General features: G+C 37.1%; 1 protein-coding gene across 9 annotated transcripts in view; it reads right to left on the bottom strand.

Moving 5' to 3' along the window:
* AP3B1 (adaptor related protein complex 3 subunit beta 1) overlaps positions 1–19765 on the bottom strand; it is a 227528-nt gene that overhangs the window by 102045 nt on the left and 105718 nt on the right. For all 9 annotated transcript variants that reach the window (XR_011525709.1, XR_011525711.1, XR_011525710.1 and 6 more), the window contains exons 14-15: positions 14921–15030; positions 3374–3550 (exon numbers count right to left, since the gene is read on the bottom strand). Coding sequence is in view for 6 of the 9 variants with exons in the window: in XM_008516552.2 (XP_008514774.1) it covers positions 3374–3550; positions 14921–15030 (287 nt within the window). In the remaining 3 variants the exon portion in view is untranslated. The remainder of the gene's footprint in view (positions 1–3373; positions 3551–14920; positions 15031–19765) is intronic.

The following is a 19765-nucleotide window of genomic DNA, read 5'->3' as shown; positions in this document are numbered from 1 at the left end:
ACAATGACTCTCATTCTGGTTCTTGTTAGGTAGAGTAATCCTGAATTGTATCTTGGACATTATGAATGTTATATTGTAGAGACCCTGGACATTGTTATACTCTTTAAAAGAGTATTGATTTTTGTTTGTTTGTTTTAGCAGGCAATTAACTTGGCTGGGATCAAAGTGCAAACTCTGTCTCTTTGGTGCTCAAATTTGAGTTCAGCTCCATTATTCTTAGCTGTGCTGCTCTGAATCCGTTATGTGCATGTCTGGGTCAGGGGTCAGCCGGAGACTTGGGCAGAGTTCTTCACAGATTTTGAGGCTCCTCCACTCTGGTTCTCTCATTTCTAGAATTCTTCCTAACTTTGCAATATCTGTGGTTTTCTTGAACTACGTTCTCTATTTTCTCAGGCCAGAAGGACTTTGGGTTTGCTTTTGGAGTTTTAGCCTCCATGCATAGTGCAAATTGTAGCCTGTCATCAGGATAAAAGCCAGAAAAGTGGGGAAATTTATTCTGTGCCCCTCCCGTCTTCCAACTGTCAATTCCTGGTTTTCTTTACTCTTCTGAGAATTCAGGTAGTTATTTATTGTATTTTTCCAGAGATTATAGTTGTTCTCTATGGGAGAGTCAGTCCAGTAGGAGCAAACTTGACCGTACCAAAAGCAGACTGTTGATGAATTTTTTCACTCTTTTTTATACCAGGTAAAAACATTTTAAGGTATTAAAGAAGTTTATTATTCAATTATTCCTCAAGCATACAAATGAACACAATGTGCTAAATCTTACAAAAATCAACACAGACATTTTCTATAACTAAATAATCAATAAACATTCTGGAAATGCTCACTGAAGTGTCTAGACCACAGGGAAGTCAGACCTACAAAAAAATATCAGGACTTCATGGCAAACCAGTCCCTGAACACTGGCTTAGTCTCCCTAGTTTAGTTTTAAAGATGGTAAAATAAATAAGTACAGAAGACAATTTTTGACATTTAGCTCAAAGGAATCATTGTCTCATATCCAATGGGGACAAACCACACAACTTAAAAATGCTGTCAAGTTAATGGTGCTAGAAATTTTTTTTTTTTTTTTTTTTTTTTGGTGAGGTAGATTGGCCCTGAGCTAATATCTGTTGCCAATCTTCCTTTTTTCTTCCCACTTGAGGAAGATTCTCACTAAGTTAACATCTGTGCCAGTTTTCCCCTATTTTGTGTGTGGGACACTGCCACAGCATGGCTTGATAAGTGGTGTGGAGCTCTGTACCCGGGGTCCAAACCAGCGAACCCTGGGGCGCTAAAACAGAGCACATGACCTTAACCATCATGTCACCAGGCCAGCCCCTAGAAATCATTCTTTCATGCTAATCTTCACTTATCAATTCTCTCAAACCCCTTTTCTTGAGAAATGAGAAACTGGAGAACAGAGCACAGCTCGACAGGACAACTTCATTTATCTGTTTTTATATTTAATCATCTAAAAACTAGTTAGTAAAAATATATGTGAAAATTTGGTATATTTTCTAAATATCACTGTTTTCACCAGCTGATGGCAGAGTCTATTGTGGTTATCTAGAAATATCATTCTAAAATGTAAAATAGAATACTTCAGAAGCTGAGTTCCAAAACTTCAATTAATGCTACCATTCAAGAAAAAAATATCTACACACAAACTATGTTGTCTTCAAATATACCAGATAAAAAGACATGGACTACATTCTACAATTTCTGAACAGAGTACAACACTCCATTACTGGGTACTGACAGCTACAAAGAGGAGGGCCAAAGTAGAGCTTTCACTTAGCTTTGTAAGACGTAACTCTTTCAGTCTTGATTAACACATTAATTTTGTATTAGTTTTCTTTTTAATAATCTATAAGATAGATTTACAGTGGCCAAACCAGACAGGAAGTCATAACAATCATAATATTCTAGGTGTTATACTGACTTTCGTAATAACACATGGATTTAGTGAACACAGGGAGTGTGAGGCTATAACAGTTTTTATCAAAAAATAAACTCAACAGCAAACAGGTTCCCTTTCTTTCACTGAGTTTTTACAAAATAACTCATCACGTTAAGAAATCTATATGACACTTGAAAATGATTAACTGATTCCTTTCAAAGACTGACTTAAAATGTAAAGATAAAATCTAAATATAGAAATACGCTCAAGATATTCACAATTATTTGGTACATTTTGTACACCAATCAGCAAAAGTTACAATAATACAACTCATGTCACAATTAGGGATGAAGACAATCCCCAACCATACAGAAGTGAATCTGAGGAGTCAGCCTGAAGATTGTGAATGGCCAATATCAGCTCACTAGAGAATGAGTGTCCTATGGGTAGGCAGAGAAGGCAAAAAGAAAGACACAGAGAGAGACATACAGTAAATACAAAAAGAGAGAGACGAACACTGATGGGAGAGGAAGGAGAGAATGACAGACACACACATCAGACTCTGGTGGTGGTGTGTGTGTGAGAGACAGACAGAGAGAGAGAAGGGGTGAAGGATGTTAGAAAGATACTAGGCAGAGAGAATTTTGGGGAGGAGGGAGACAAAAACAGAGACAGAGAGAGGGAAACAGAGAAAAAACATCCACAGAGGCAAAGTGAGAGTCAGAGAGAAAGGAAAAATTAGAGAGAGACAGACACAGGACACAGACCATAAAGCCTACTAAGAGGCCCGGCTGCAAATGAGCAAGAAGCTTCGCCAGTCTCACTGATCAGGGTGAGTGCTCCACTCGTGGAGAAGAGCAATTCAGATCCAGGAAGAAGGATGGGCAAGCCCGTATTTTATACATGGAGGTGATTCTACGTACCTCACACACAGAGGTGATTCCTCTTACCAACGGTTCCTCGAAGAGTCAACTGACTTAAAAAACGAATATTCTAAACTGCAATCTGGTAAATTACACAACCGCTAAAAAATATTTAACTGTTTCCCTTCACCTGGAGAACAAGGTCCATAGCACCTGCCACTCCAGGTCCTGGCCTTGCCTACCTTTGCAGACTCAGCTTTAAATTTCTTGACCACCGAGCTGTTTCATGACTGACCCTCTGCTCTCCTCTTTCCTTATTCTATATAGCATCCCACTCCTTCCAAGCCCTTAGTCAAGAGTCTTATCCTTTATGAAACTTTCTCTGATCTCTCACCTCCTTCCACTTCAGACTTTCAATAATTCTTTCCTCCGGAGTTCCACTATATCTCAGTACTTCTATTACAGCACTTAACATATACTATTTCATTTTTTAACTGTTTTTCTCCCCTGCCAGACTAGAATGGCATCTCCTTGCACCCCTAATGCATGAAGAGGCCACAGCTGCTTGACCAGAGCAAAGAGGAAAGCAGAGATCACAGAGGTACACTGAAGATTAGTCTCTTACCTGTTTGGAGTTGGTTAAATACAACTTTGCTCCCAGATTTAAAATCTGCAGTTTGACCAGGTCATCTTCACTAGTGAAGCTTTTAGCCATCTTCCTCAAAACATCAGGGGCAATTTTAGGAACTCGTTCACAGTTCTCTCCAATTAGCCAAAGAATACTTGCTCTAGCCACAGGAACCTATATTAAAAGCAGATTACATAGTTACCAATAAGATAATCACACTCTTCTTAATATTAACACAGAAAAGCCTTTAAATTTATAAAGGTTTTACATCTATTAATTCATTTAATGTATATCCAGGAAGTCCTCTTATATTTACAGATTTTCTTCAGTTATCAAAAAATAAACACACAAAAAATCTCATCAAAACTGACTTCAGAGATAATACCTTAGAACAGCTTCATAAAGGTAGAACTATTGGTCTAGAATCTTGACTCTATCAGAGATCTGCAAATCTGCGGGCCAAATCTGGCTGGCCACACACATTTGTTTGTGTATTAATTACTCCTGCTGCTTTTACGCTGTAACAGCAGAGATGAGTAGTTACAACAAAGACCACAAGGCTGAAAATATTTACTATCTAGCAATTTACAGAAGTTTGCCGAGCCCTGCTCTAGGGCACTGGTTCACAAACCTCGATGTCCATAAAAATCATCTAGGGTTCTTACTAAAACTGTAGGGTTTTGGTATCAGCTCCAAGACAGTAGCTCTGTGGTGGGGCCCAGGAATCCAGGCTATAGGAAGCATCACAGTTGATTCCTGAGACAGGTGGTCTGTAAACCACGTTTTGAGAATCCATGGATAATAAAGAAAAAGGAATAGATCCATTCAAGATTATGATTCCAAATCAAAACTGTCCTCTATGTATTTGCATCTACAGTGTTGGAAACATATAAAACTGACAAGACCATCAGGACTTGCTTATTAACATCATGCATCTTAGTCTATTATTTGGCCATCAACAAAAGAAATAAAGATAAGTTAGATCTGTCCAATACTGCATTTGTCATTATATACTTTTTTTAAAAAGTACATTTCAATATAATTTGTTTCTTAAAAATAACTGCTTTGCTACAAATTGGAAACCTTCCATCAACACCATTAACACCAACATTTTAGAGTATGCAAATTAGCTGTATTACTATTGGTTTATCTGTATCCTCCCCTATTCCAAAAGGAATTTGAAGAGGTATGTAAATTAGTTTCTGTGGACATTTTCACCTAGTATAGAAAATTTTCTTTTCATAATAAATGAAAAAGCCAATGACTATCATTAAGAGGTAGCATCACAAGAAGAGACAATATTCTTTTCATGAAATTCTTTTCCAATTCCTCAAATACAGTCCTAATATTTTCATTATAGTTTCACAGCTGTACATAGTATCACTGTTAAAGAAAAAAAAGACAATAGGACTTTTGCACAGCTAAAAGTTTATCACAAAACCCACCATCTCAAATTCCTTCAAAACACCCATTTTATGAAATAATATAAAATTATTAAGATACTCCTAAGTTGGAGCTTTCACCAGAATCAGGTCATCAAAAAAGCTTTAAAATTAAAGTATACATTTTCAAATATCATGATAACAGCATCATCTTTAAATTAATATTACAATGAGTTTAGTAAGAGAGAAGAAATCAGTATACTTATGCAATTAGTACTAAACGCTATTACAAATCTATTCATGCAGTATGCTAAAACTGATATCCTGGGGCTGGCCTGGTGGCGCAGTGGTTAAGTTCGCACATTCCCGCCTCTCGGGCCTGGGGTTCACCGGTTCAAATCCCGGGTGTGGACATGGCACCACTTGGCACGCCATGCTGTGGTAGGCTTCCCACATACAAAGTAGAGGAAGGTGAGCACGGATGTTAGCTCAGGGCCAGGCTTCCTCAGCAAAAAAGAGGAGGACTGGCAGTAGTTAGCTCAGGGCTAATCTTCCTCAAAAAAACAAACAGAAAAACCTTGATATCCTTACTATATACTGATTTCTGGAAAGAAAGAGGTTATACCTAATGTTCCAAAGGTTACAGTGCATTAAGACCTTACTCCCAATCTATTATTTTAAATTGGGCTAAAGCACAATAATTGAGTGGTACATTAAATTTTCCAGTATGAAGCAATTCAAGTTGCCTGCCGTAACGAAAGATACCTCTAAATAAGAATATATGGGCAACTTCAGATTCCAGTTATGCTAGATTTATTTTTCTTAAATACTTTATTATATATTGCTAGTATAAAAATTAGAATTCTATGACATACTACAATATATTACCTCACTTTAAGTAATTTTCTTCCAGTAACACACTTATAATTCTTTTTTGCAATTAAAAAGACAATCCCAAAAAGTTTAAGTTCCTATTCATTAATATACCCAAAGTGTTTAAAATAATAGTATTTAAACACTCTAAACATTCATAACGCATACGTTTAAAATATAACTCTTTGAAAAAGATTAAAAATCAATACATTCTAATGCTCACAGTGAAAATCTCAAGGTGGTGGGTGTGTTGGATAATATTCAGAAGTTCTAGAACTGAGGTAATAAAATTTCCAAGTAAAATATTTAAAAAACTTAGAAAACCTCTCCATAACAAGAAATAGTATCAATCTAAATATATTTATACCAAACTTTTGGTGATGGTACTTTATTAAAAAGCTTAGGAAACTGACAAACCCAATGTTTTCATGCATTTGGCTGGAATATGTATCATAAGATCTTCAGATTCTAGCCCACCCTTTCTCTCCCAATTAAATTATAGAACTCTCATTTGTATATCACTGATACTATGCATCCACGGCCACTACTTTCAAAGATTTGAAGCAACTGAAAAAAGAGCAAGTAAGAAAATTAGTCACTTTTTGTGCTCCATGGTCTTTTCAACTACAGAATAAATAGGAACAGTGAACTCAAGCCAACCTAATAATACACATGTGGGCATATGATATAATACTTTCATTATGAACCTTTGCTTTTCACTATTTTCAAAGACAATCTGGATTGTAAATGACTTTGCCTGATTCTTTATTCTAAGTGCCCTGAGTGAGTGGTTAAGTGCACTTTTTAAACCTTCTACCCAGAAGGCAGTTTCCACTGCCATTTTAACCCATTAACTTGCCTGCAAAAACAAATGATTCCTAGCTGACCACAGCAGTTATAGAAAGACATCTAGAAAGATTTTACAGATCACTCTGTAAGCAGTTCAATTTAAAAGCTATTGTGTTTTAACACCAGCCCACTGCACAAGAGTGTAAAGTAAATCCTACAAAAACATCAATTTTATTTATTTAAATTTGTCAAAGGCAAAATCAGCAGACATCTAAACAAACTGCATGCAAAGAGCAAATCAGATCCAATATTCTGTATCTGAACTCAGTATGCATTAAAACTGAAGTCTGAATGAAGCTGGGGCAGCAGGGCACATGGCAGGCGATCAGCATGGCACCCAGGCAAGGAGCACATAAAGTGCTATTTCAGTATTACTCAGTGGTCTTTACAGAAGAACATCTTTCAATTGTTCTTTATAATATGAAATCCTCATATATCCCATTAGACATTATGTAAAATGCCGACAAGAACAATCCTCAAGTAGTAAGCATTTTATTCTGGAAGAACTTTGCTCCAAAAGCAGTATTTACTACAAATGAAGGATACTCCAAAGGATAAAATATTCACAATCAGAACATACAAGTTGACTGCATTATCAAGGTCTATTCAATTTGAATGAATTTAACAAGTAGAATGAATTTAAATTTTAGTTTTCATATTTTCAACTACACTACTTACTAAATAACAAATGGCATCAAAGTCTTGAAAACAATAGAAATCTATGTTCTCTTTTTTAAAAAAAATATATAGCTAACATCTATTGAGCTCTTAGCATGTGGCTGGCACTGTTTTTCAGTAGTTTACCCATTTTCTCAGTCAATTATCACAAAAGCCCTAGAAACCATTATCCCTACTTGATATATGAGGAAACTGGGACACAAACGGGTTCAGAAACTTGCCCAACACCTCACAGCCTCTTAGTGGTGGACCAGGACTGGAACTCCAGGTCTGAACCCAGAGTTCAGCATAGCCACTGGGCAGAGAGAAATGAGTGCACCATAACACCGGAAAAAATACCAGCCAGCAAGGCAATAAGACTGGTTCTGGTCCCTGACTGATCATGTATATCATGGAGACAATAACTTTACCTCAATGGGCCTCATTTACTCATTAATCAAATGAAAGATTACTCCTTTGCCAGGTTCTTCTGCCACATTGTGCAATGGCTCCCTCACGGTCTCCTGCAGCTTCCCCAAGGGCCAGCCTTTCCAGGCAGGATCCTCTTGCCTATTTCCGCATGCCTGCATGTGGGGCATTTTCCTACCTCCTTTCGCCTCTTGTTTTATGGATAAGTTGGCCAGAGCGGGAAGAAGTCTGGCCATCACTTTTGTTGCCTCTCCTCCTGGAGTGTATTTGAGCCGAGGATTCTGCCCTGATAAAGTGGCTTAGGTACTAAGGGAAAACATGCTCAATTTTGTCCTCTTGTCCTCTGACACGGGTCAGATCGGCTCTTGCTAAAATCAGAGTGATTTAAGATACCACCCCTGGATTTAGGTTGAAACGGGTAGAGATTCAGGAAGAAAGAGGTCTCATTTGAGGTCTCAGGCTAAGCCTCCCATTTTAGAATCCCTTGCCCACATTTAGAGTCAGCACATGCTTGGTCAGATTAAGAAAGCCCTGCTTTCTTTTCCACGTGGCTACGGTTCTTATGAGAATAGCTCTCTCGACTGTTTGGAGCAGAGATTCTGCGGATTCAATCACTCCTCGTTGCTGTTTGAAGCTGTTTTTGGCTCACTCCTCCCTCACCACCTTCTTCTGGAGCAGTTCATGCCTCCACTCCCTGACCATTTTCCCAGTTCTGCATCACAAGCTGTCTTGCTTCTTTCTTCCTTGCCCTGCCTGAAGCACCTCAGCTCCCTCAGATGTAAGTAAACAGTAACAGCTCATTGTTACCTTTGCAGGTTCCCAAAGGTCAAATTTGTGCTATAGAATTGCACATAGTTTTCTTGTAATTATTTTAATTTCTCCTATATCACATTCCCAATTTGTCTACTTTTGTTTTCTCTCTTTAGCTCATCAGAATCAAGATTGTCTTTCCAAAGGACCAGATTTAAGATGTATTTATCAATTTCAACTATCTTTTTTTTGGCATTCTGTTTTACAAAGTCAACTTTCATCTCTCTTAGGTTTTTATAGTTTGTTTCATTGTTCTTCTTCAAATTTCTTAGGACAAATTTCAAACTCTTTTATTCCTGGTCTCTACTTTAAAAATGGTGGCAATTATAGCTTGAGCCATGACCCATACATTTTAGAATAATAAACCATTTTCTTTTTCTATGTTTTATGAAAAGCTTACATTTTTTTCTTTAAACTTTTTCTTTGATCTAAACGTGTATTTCTTATTTCACAATTGGTCTCCTATCCTTTTAAATTATTTAATTCTAAATTTTATTATTTAAGGTTAAAAAACATAAAATCGTTTTTTCTTTATATCCAAGTATATTCTTGATTTTTTGTAAATGTTCTATGGATAGGCACACAAAAGTGGGTATTATCTGTTCAAGAAATATAAAGTTTTAATTATATTTACTAAATAGAGTATTTATTCTATTATTTCATTTCTCTATGTCCTTACTTAGTTCTACATCCTACTTAAAATCTACTAGGTATATCTAATATGAGAGAAGCATAGTAAAGTCACCCACCAAAATGCATTTTATCAGTTTCTCCTTGCATTTCCAATAGATTTTTCCTTTGCAGATTTATTTGGTTGGCATTATGCTTAATGCATTTGGGTTTATGCTTCTTAGTTTCTTTGTAAACTGATCTTTTTTTTTTTTTTTTGTAGGATTGGCCCTGAGCTAACATCTGTTGCCAGTCTTCCTCTTTTTTTTCCTCCCCAAAGCCCCAGTACATAGTTGTCTATCCTAGTTGCAGGTCCTTCTAGTTCTTCTATGTGGGACGCCACCACAGCATGGCTTGATGAGCAGCGTGTAGGTCCACGCCCAGGATGGGAACTGGTAAACCCCGGGAATGCACAAACTTAACCGCTCTGTCCACAGGGTGCCCATCTAACCTATCTTTTTTTAATTTTATAGTGTTCCCTTTTATCTTGTTAAATGCTTTTAAATTAACTTTAAATCTCACTTTCCCTGTCACATTCACTTAATATCTCTTTCCTTACCTTCTTATTTTCAACCTTTTTCATTTTGATTAAGGTGTTTTAATTATGAAAGGCCTGTAGCTAGCTTTTGTTTTTCACTCTAATTTGAAAGTCCTTTTTTTTTTAAGGAAGATTAGCCCTCAGCTAACATCTGCCACCAATCCTCCTCTTTTTTGCTGAGGAAGACTGGCCCTGAGCTAACACCCATGCCCATCTTTTATATGTGGGACACCTACCTACCACAGCATGGCTTGATAAGCAGCGTGTAGGTCCACACCCAGGATCTGAACCAACCGGTGAACCCCAGGCCACCAAAGAGGAACGTGCAAACTTAACTGCTGTGCCACCAGGCCAGGCCCTGAAAGTCTGTCTTTTAATGAGAGAATTTAGTCTATTCATATTTAGGGTAGGATATATTTGATTTTTACTCTTCTATCCTACTTTATTATTTTTTTAAATTTATTACTTATTTTACATTTCTATTCCCTTTTTTCCCTTTGTGAATTTGGAATTCCCACCACACTTTTGTATTCCACTAATGGTTATCTTCTGACAAAAACAAAAACACAAAAAAACAAAAAACAAACTTTGCTATATAGATCTATAAGAATCTACTTGGCTAATATTCCAACAACTGTCATTTAGAAAGTTGATGCAATCAAAAATGTCCACTAGCCCCAGACTGGGATACAGTCAAATACAACAAATTTTTCTTCCAAGAAAGTCTGAGGTTTGCCTGATATGGATCTCATACACTGTCATAAGTTTTGTGTATAAGCAGCACATTCACCAAAAAGCCCTAACACTTCTTGTAACCATCTCTCCCTTTCTAAAAAAACCAGAACAAGTTTACTAACACAAGTTTTAACTAAATTCTGCACAAGACATTTGGGAATACAGAATTCATCATTCCTATTTCCTTCTCATAATCAGACACACATTTCTCCACTATTACCTAGAAACAAGATATTAACTATTTCCCCCACCAAAACCCACTGTTTTCACCCCAAGATAATCTATTTTTACCTACTTTTTTAAACACAAGACAAGAACATTAAAATAATTTCACCTCCCTTCACTCTCTTCCTCCTACAAGGCCTTCCAAACACTGTGATTCTGCCCCAATCCCATCCTACCTCTAGGTTTTCTAAGATTGCTCCAGATTTTCAGTTCCAGATTATTAGAATTTCCCTCATATTATGCCCTTTCTTTTCCAACAGTTCACACTGAGCAGTTTTTTAAGACATTCCTAGTCTATCCCTACACATTCAATTATGTCTGTAAATACGCACATATCCTCATGTCCGTATCTCTATTCACGGTCTTCCCCTATCTAGAGTTCCCTGCTTTGGTTTATTAGTTACTGGATAGAAAACTGGTTCTTACTGGCGAACACACCACTTCCCTAGGAGGTATCTAAACATGTGTAGGAGTATTTGTGGTTGTTACAATGACTACAGATACTACTGAAATTTGATGCTTGGTACACAGAGATGCTGGATGTCCATCTCAGGACTTGAGGAAGGTTTACCTTCTCATCTCCCATTAATACATCACTGACAAACAACATCAAACATCTGTTCCACATTTGGGCAAACATGGACCATGTCAATCTAATGCCCAATGTGTCAAAGATTTTGGGGAAGCAAAGGGAAACAACAATAATAAAATCCTAGCCAGGTCAGTGAGCAGGTAAGTGAACTGAATACAAAAAAGAGACTAGAAATGGAAGAGAGATATAGCATGGTATACTGGTTAGGAAAGCAGACCTACTAGCTATGCGACCTAAGGCAAGTTACTTAACTGCTTTGTGCCTCAGTATTCTCTTATGTAAAATGTGAATACTAATAGTACCTGCTTTGCAGAGTTGTTACTAAAATTAATTATTTGTATTTTTAAGGTGCTTAGAATAGTGCCTGGCATATGATTAGCACTACAGGAGTTATGTTAAATAAATAAGTAAAATATAAAAGGGACCACAAGAACACTTACTAAATTTAAACCTTATCATCAAGTTTGTTACCCTCAAAAACATTAAATATAGCCACGATCATACTAACAGTTTACACTAAGTGCTGTTCTAAGTGTTTCACACACACGGACTCATTTACTCCTCACACAGATCTGTGAGGTTATTAGTGTTACTGTTCCCTTTTTACAGACGAGAAAACAGGAGCATAGAGAAGTAACTTGCTTAAGTTCACAAAGCTGGTAAAAAGGTAGAGACTAAACTTGAACCTGACTCATCTGTTTTCAAATCCACTCTCTTAACCCCTACATCTCTAACACACGAACTTTATGAGCAGTTCTGACTTTACTAATTAACAATAAGAGTAGAAATAAGACAAAGGAACTCTCTGGTGAGAGACGTGGTGAAAGCTCAGACGTTAAGTGACTCCTGTGAGTCTTAGCTTTATCCTTAGCTTTAAGATAAGTGTCTAATTGGCCTGTAAGCTTTAATAACACCCTGAGGGAAAGAAAATTTTGCCAGCAGAGATATTAGAAATTGGTCCTGACTGGTAGGCTCCAAAACCTTGCCATCCATTACCTTTAACTACACAAATGTGATCCTCAGAACAGACTCAGAGTACAGATTACCCATCTTCAAAGAAGGAAGTAATATACTCCCCCTAAACTACAACCCTACCAGTTACAGCACATTAGTTGTCAAACTTGAACTAATATTCAAGGGATAGGCATGGTAACAGGCAAACACAGTGGAGAAGAGTTTGAAGAAAAACCAGAGAGCAGCCATGGAGAGAGAATGTTTCAAAAGAGAAGAAGTGGTCAGTGAAGTCAAATGCTAAGAAAGATCAGGAAAGATGAACAGCAAATTATTCACTGAATTTAATAAGGAGTTAGGGACCTTGGAAAAGGGAGAATTAGTGGAGTGGGAGGGAGCCAAATCGGACTGTGATGGGTTGAGGAGTGAGTCTGAGGTAAGGAAATAAAATTCTTTTCAGAAAATTCTTTCAAAAACTTTACCTCTAAAAGGAAGAAGAGAATAAAATAGGACTTAAATACTTAGAACAGCTAACACTGACACAGCCCTACTATATGCCAGGCGATGTTCTAAGAGCTTTACACATATTAACTAACGCAATATTTACAACAGTATGGGTTCCTCTCCTATCACCATTTCACAAGATAGGAAAAGTCAAGTACAGAGATTTTAATATAAGGACACGGAGCTGGTAAGAGGCAGAGCTGAGATTAATATTTATTTTTTAATTTAATTTTTAAACACAATTTTAGATTTATAGAAAAGGTGCAAGAAGAGTAAAAAGAATTTCTGAATACCATTCGCCCAGATTCCCCGAAAGTTAACGTTTTGTTACATTTGCTTTATTTAGCTTTCTCTCTACATATACAAACACATTGTGGTTTCTGAATTGATAAAAGTTATAGACACACCCTTATACCCTGAAATACTTCAGTACAAACTTCCTAATAAAGGGATGCTCTTACATAGCCACAGTAAAATTATTTAAAAATCAGGAAATTAAACACTGAACGAATACTTTATCTAACCTACAGATTTTATTGAGATTTTGCCAATTATCCCAATTATAAAATCCTCTATAGCAAAAGAAAATCCAAAATTATGTGTTGCATGGAGTTGCCATACCCTTTTAATCTGAAAAAGTTCCTGAGTTTTTCTTTCTGTTTCATGATATTGGCATTTTTAAAGAGCACAAGCCAGTTATTTTGTAGAATACCTTCATTTGGTTTTGTCTCATGTTTCCTCCTGATTAGATTGAAGTCATTCACTGTGGGCAAGAATTCAACAGACATAGTTCTATTCAGTGTATCATGGCAGAAGGTACGTGATTCCATCACCGGCAAACAAATGCCATCATAGGGATTTGGTTTAGGTAGCATCTGCCAGATTTCTCCATTGTAAAGTCAAAAGTCATTAATTTACTCTTTGTAATTGAGTATCTTATGAGCATATACTTTGAGACTGCGCAAATAACCTGTTACTTTTCAGTAAGGGGGGTCAAATTTTCACCCCCCCTACCTTTTAGCATTTGTTAATGATTCTTGCTTGAATCAGTTCTCGTTGTGATGGCTGGCAAATGGTGATATTCTAATTCCATCATTCCTTGTACCTTAGTTGCTTCTGCAGTGTAAGGAGGAGCCTCTCTTTCTCCCCTACTCAGTCATTCATTCATTCCAGTGTGGATCAGAGAGTCATACCCTATTCAACAGGATATAATCGTTTTACTGTCATTTATTTTGTTGCTCAAATTGGTCAGTGGGAGCCCCTTCAAGCTGCCTCTTGTGTCTCTATCATTCTCTGAGCACTTCCTTGCTTTTTTGGCCAAAAAAGAACAAGATCATCTTGTTCTTGCCTTGCCCTAGCTCTGAAATAGCCATTTCTTTAAGGAGCCCTGGTTCCTTTGAGTGACGAATGGAATTTAAAAACGAAGATCTGCCACAAAGAGGACTGCAGTCCTACACTCTACACGTGCACGAACCCTGAAAACAAAGAGGACTGCAGTCCTACACTCTACACATGCACGAACCCTGAAAACAAAGAGGACTGCAGTCCTACACTCTACACGTGCACGAACCCTGAAAACAAAGAGGACTGCAGTCCTACACTCTACACATGCACGAACCCTGAAAACACACTAAGTGAAAGAAGCCAGGCGCAAAGGGACACTTATTCTGTGATGCCATCTATATGAAATGACCAGAATAAACAAGTCCATAGAGACAGAAAGTAGATTAGCGGTTGTCAGGGGCTGGAGTAAGGGGAGGGTCAGGAGTTTGAGGTATGGGATTCTTTTTCAGGGATGATGAAAATGTTCTGGAATTACACGGTGGTGATGGCTGTATGACCTTAAAAAATACCAAAAACCATTGAATTATATACTTTAAAAGGGTGAATTTTATGTTATGAAATTATATTTCATTTAAAATGAAACAAGATCTGGGCACCAGGTGAACTCTTTGGTCCGGGGTATCTTGCACGCAGGCCCTCTCAAAAGACAGTGTTGGGACAAAGATGTTTGTATACTCATATACGCATTCATAGGTGTACATGTGATCATGTGTAGACACACATGCCCATCTAGACATCTCTGTATACAAACCCATGATGTTCACACTGACATCTCCACAGCTAATCCAGCACTGCAGAGTTTATTGTATCCCACTCCTTTTTCAGATTTACAATTCCCTTCCACAGCAGTGTGTGACCTTAGAACGAGGATTTGAATCCAGACTGTTGAGGAGTCTTAACCACTATACTTTAGGATGTCCGTTTCTTTTAACAAAACTAAAATTTACTGAGCAAAATTCAGCAAAGATCTCTCAGTTGGTACTCACAGTGATGCTGTCCAAGAGTTTGGCCATATGTTTAATAATTTCACCATGTTGCGCAGGTTGCATCTGCAGTAATTTCTTAATAACAACCACACTTTCAGCAACAACAATTTCTGAAAAAAAAAAAATTACTCATTTAATATATGTAATTCAATTCAAATGCATTATCCTTGGTAAAATATAAATTTAAATTAGCAAAACATTCTACATGCCTTAAATAACTGGGTGAAAACTATAACATGAGTGTACTTCCAAGTTTTTGGGGTGAACATCTGTCTTAGGTAGAAGAGTACGCTTTAATTTCTAACCTCTGTTGCTGTCTCCTAGCTTCTGATATCCCTTTTAATCTCTGCTTCTTGAAGTCAAAAAAGCAAAGCAAGGTTAGGCTATGCAATCACCATAACGTTCAAGTGTCTCTGGCTTTTAACCATAGTTCTCAAATACTGTTCTTTGATTCCTACCAATTATATAGTGGTAATCAAACACCTATAATCTAAATTAACATTTTTCCAATTCTAAAGAAAATCGGAATTGCTTAAATGATATGTCCATAAAAGTGAGTAGAAAGGATCAGTAGTGATAGGAAAGGTGTTCCTATAGAAATAGCATGGACTTCAGGGCCAGAAAGAGTGGGACTCTGGCTGGACTGTCTCCATTTGTCCCCAGAAGCCACTGTTTGCCTTTCTTGGCCTGTCTCTGTGCCGTTGGAGGCTGACCTCTGTGGACTGCATCAATCAGACTCCCTTGCCCCTGACCTCCCGCTGTGTTAGCCAACAGGAAGCACCAGCAGGAGTTCAGGGGGCGGGAGGAAAGAATATTATTATCCTGGATCTCTCTCCTGCCAGGCCTCTCTGGCAGTGCCTGCCTTCCTCCACTGAAGGTTTCAGTTCCTGTGAGTGGCTCTCTCCTGCAGGGTCTGGTCACTGCTCCCACTCCTCACACCCCACTTCCCTTCAATTCTAGGGATGGTAAAGGCTTCCCACCATTGCAAGCCTGTCAGCCTCAGGATGCTACATCATACCTTGCTGGTTTCCCTTAATCTTGCCCATACCTTATAAATAGTTCCTTCATTAAATTCTCTTCAATCGTCCCTTTTTAAGTGTGTCATCTATTTCTTGCCAGGACTTAACTAACACAGTAAGCAGTACTGGGAGTGGCTCCAGGAAGTGATCCTCAAACTGGGATTCTGAAATTGAGTTATCACACTGAAGTGGCTAATCACTGGTCCAGAGTTACATTTCTGGTGGCACCAGTAGAGAAATGTAACATAACACGAGCATCAGGCCTTATGGAATGAATCTTATATAAACGATTCTTAATGCTACGGATGCCAAAGAAATAAAATATAACAAAAACTTATACATTTAAATACAAATTTTATATAAAAATATAAATACAATTACACTATAAGCTGGAAATACCATGGTTTGTGTTCTGTTACTCTTTTTCTCTGAAATATATTTTCTTATCTAGATCCCTGTAAGAATATAAGCAAAATTTTTTACCAATCTAATCATTATTAAATGTATGTATTTCAACCCGCATACCTCTTTCTCCTTAAGAATGATAAATTAATATTTACATAATGTTTTGTTTTATAAAATCATATATTTCTTTTTCTTCTCAAAATAACACATGGTAGCTATCTTATTATCACCATTTTAAAGACAAAGAAAGAGAGATGCACTGGAATTATATGATTTTGTCCAGACTTCAAACTCAGAACCAGAATGCACCATTTTATCTCTAATGTTCTATGTTACTATGAGCGGGTATTACTTTTATAAAGACCACTTCTTGGAGCTCTGAGGAAAACAAAGATAAATCAGAACAAGACCCTGCCCTCATCAAAGTTACACTCTTGTAGGAAACATTAAATGGTTATGTAAGTAACTACTATGAAAAGTAAAATACACTAAGTGTGGTTTTAAAGAATCCATAGTATAAAAATTTGCATTTTTAAAATTTATTATTCAAAACATAGCCTAAGTAAGAAAAAAAATGTTGCATAATTTTAATTATCTACCTGCAGAGACAGGATCAGCTATAACTGAAATCTATCTCTGGCATTATTTATCATTTGGTGCTGTGTTAGTTTCCTATTTTGTTATAGATTACCACAAACCTAGTGGCTTAAAACACAAACTTATCATCTTACAGTTCTGGAGTCAGAAGTCAACACAAGTCTTATGGGACTAAAATCAAGGTGTCAACAAGACTAAGCTCTCTATGGAGGTTCTGGGGGAAGATCCGTCCTTCACTTCTTCCAGCTTCTGGCAGCAGCCTGCAATCCTCGGCTTGAAGCCCCCTTCCAGCAATGGCAGCACTGCAACCTCTGCTTCTGACAGCTGACTTTCCTGGCCTCCCTCTTTCCCTTACAAGGACCCTTTTGATTACATTGGGTCCACCCAAATAATCCCCCCATCTCAAGAATCTTAATCACCTCGGCAAAGTCCCTTTTGCAGGTAACATATTCATGGATTCCAGGCATTAAGACCTGGACATATGTGAAGGGACCAGGGCCGGGACGGGGGTACATTATCCTGCTCAGCCAGGTGCCTTCTCATTCCCTTCAGGTACTTGCACCCTACTTTTCCTTTATGGTACCTCCTGGTTTTCAAAGACGACAACATTGTGGTGCTACTCCACCAAAAGCACAAAATGACTCTATGTTCTGGACCTTTTCTAGCTTGCTCTTTGTCCTGAACAGAACTTAATGGTCCTCACTCTAAGAAGTCCAGCCTGCTTTTTTTAAATTTTATTTAATTTTGGTAAGAACGCTTAACATGAGATCTACCCTCTCAAATGTGTAAGTGTACGATACAGTTTGGTTGACTGTAGAGATAATGTTGTACAATAAATGTCTAGAGCTTATTCACCTTGCTTGACTGAAACTACGCCCACTGACCGGTGACTCTCCACTTCCCTTTTCCCCCGCCCCGTGCAACTATCACTCCACTCTGATTCTATGAATTTGACTACTGCAATACCTCATACAAGTGGAATCACTCTGTACTCGCTTAGCACAATGTCCTCAAGACTAGTACAGTCTATTATCCTCATTTCACAAATGAAGAATGTGAAGCACAGGGAGATGGGGTAATTTATTCAAGATGACTAACATTCCAACACGGGTAGTCTAGTTCTGCACGTAAGCAGAGAGCTGGCAACAGAGTAAGTGGCCCATATCCGAGAAGACTATGATAGACTTGTTTTATAATACTGTCTCCCTCTGTTAGATTTTGAGATCCGTAAAGGTAGGAACCTCTTACAGGCTGAACAAATATTCATCCACTCAACATTCACTAAACACCTCAACTGATTCATGTCCTCAATAAATGCTTATAGAATTACATAAAACTAAATAAAACAAAAAATAGTCCTCCTCTCCAATCCTTTTAGCTTAGAGATGATAAGGAGGTTATTCAGACAAGCAAGTTTTGCAAATATGTTACCTAAAGTAAATTACCTTAGGGAACTAAACTACCCTGAGCCAACTGAAATGCAGATTTCTCCTCAAGATCCTCAAGAAATTAGTTTATCAAATTAATCTTAGGTGGTGATATTGGACTACTTTAGAGCAAACTTCAAGCCTGCCTAGAAGAGTCTTCTCCATACCAAGATGGAAGAAGTCAACAACATTAAAAAACAAAAAAAAGACAGGTCCAAGCAAAGTTTATTAAGTATATGTACAAACAATGGAGTGTAAATGCTGTCGCTGAGGTTTTAAGATAGATGATCTGAAGAGATGATGAGCTATTCATACTAACACAAAACCAAAGAATCACAGATCCTTAGAGCCTCAAAAAATCTTACAGATTTTAAAGAAACTGAGGCCTCATTCATTGTATTTATTCCTAAAGGCAGATCCTGCAGTAGGAAGAGAAAGGGGCTCTGTTGTCAGCATTGGCCATTTTAAAGTTAAAAATAGTATTACTTCCTTTAATATTACTGATTTAATATAAATATTCTCCTTATTTGTTTTACCACTCACTTTTATTGAGCCAGATTTCCAAATGACAAAAGTGTAGCACATACGATAAACAGTTAAAGAATCAAGTATGGTGGGTTAATGATGACTATGCGGCCGGACTCTAGACAATACAATTTAAGTTTCTTAATATTCAAACCACAGAAAAAATGCATGGATATAAAGAAAGTTTTAATTTACCAAAAACACAAGCTTAAACATTACCATATCATGGTTTAAAGTAATAAATCCCCCATCTTTAAGAGTGATTACAGATTACATTATTCTCCTGTTATCTAATTATTAAACAATCTATTCTTCCCTTAAAAAGTGTTACAGGAGTAGAATATTCATCTTTTAAATCAAATTCAATAAAAAAACATTTTTTGAGAAATTAATTAATGTAGTTACAAAGCTATAGCAGAAACAGCTGCTCTAAAATCCACAGCTTAAAAATTTCACATAAGAAAAAAGGGTCAAAATATAAAATCAAAGATTACATAAAATATAAAACTGAGAAACCTTGAACACATTTTGTTTTTGGAAGAAGTAATCAGTGTTCTAACTAATTCGTGGTGCTTTTTGTATGCAACTATATTTTACAACAACAATTACCCAGGTGAACCGTGGTTCTGGAAAAATTTTTTCAAGGAGTGTATCTTCTTTGTTCAAATAGAAAGTCATTATTAAAGGCAGAGAAAAATAAAACAAAATTTTAACTTACATTTTAAAATGTGACAAGAAACAGAGACAACAAAAGGATGTTATTGTTAAAAGCAGAAATAGATAAAATGGATAATATTTAGAATCCTATCTCCCCTAGTTACCTTCTACAGTCAAACTTTTTGAAAAGTATTTCCTTGATAATTTTTGTTGCC

The sequence above is a fragment of the Equus przewalskii genome, chromosome 13 (assembly GCF_037783145.1).
Source record: "Equus przewalskii isolate Varuska chromosome 13, EquPr2, whole genome shotgun sequence".
In the NCBI taxonomy this organism is placed as follows: Eukaryota; Metazoa; Chordata; class Mammalia; order Perissodactyla; family Equidae; genus Equus; species Equus przewalskii.
Note: the sequence above shows the minus strand (reverse complement) of the source record. Positions and strands in the feature narration are given on the sequence as shown.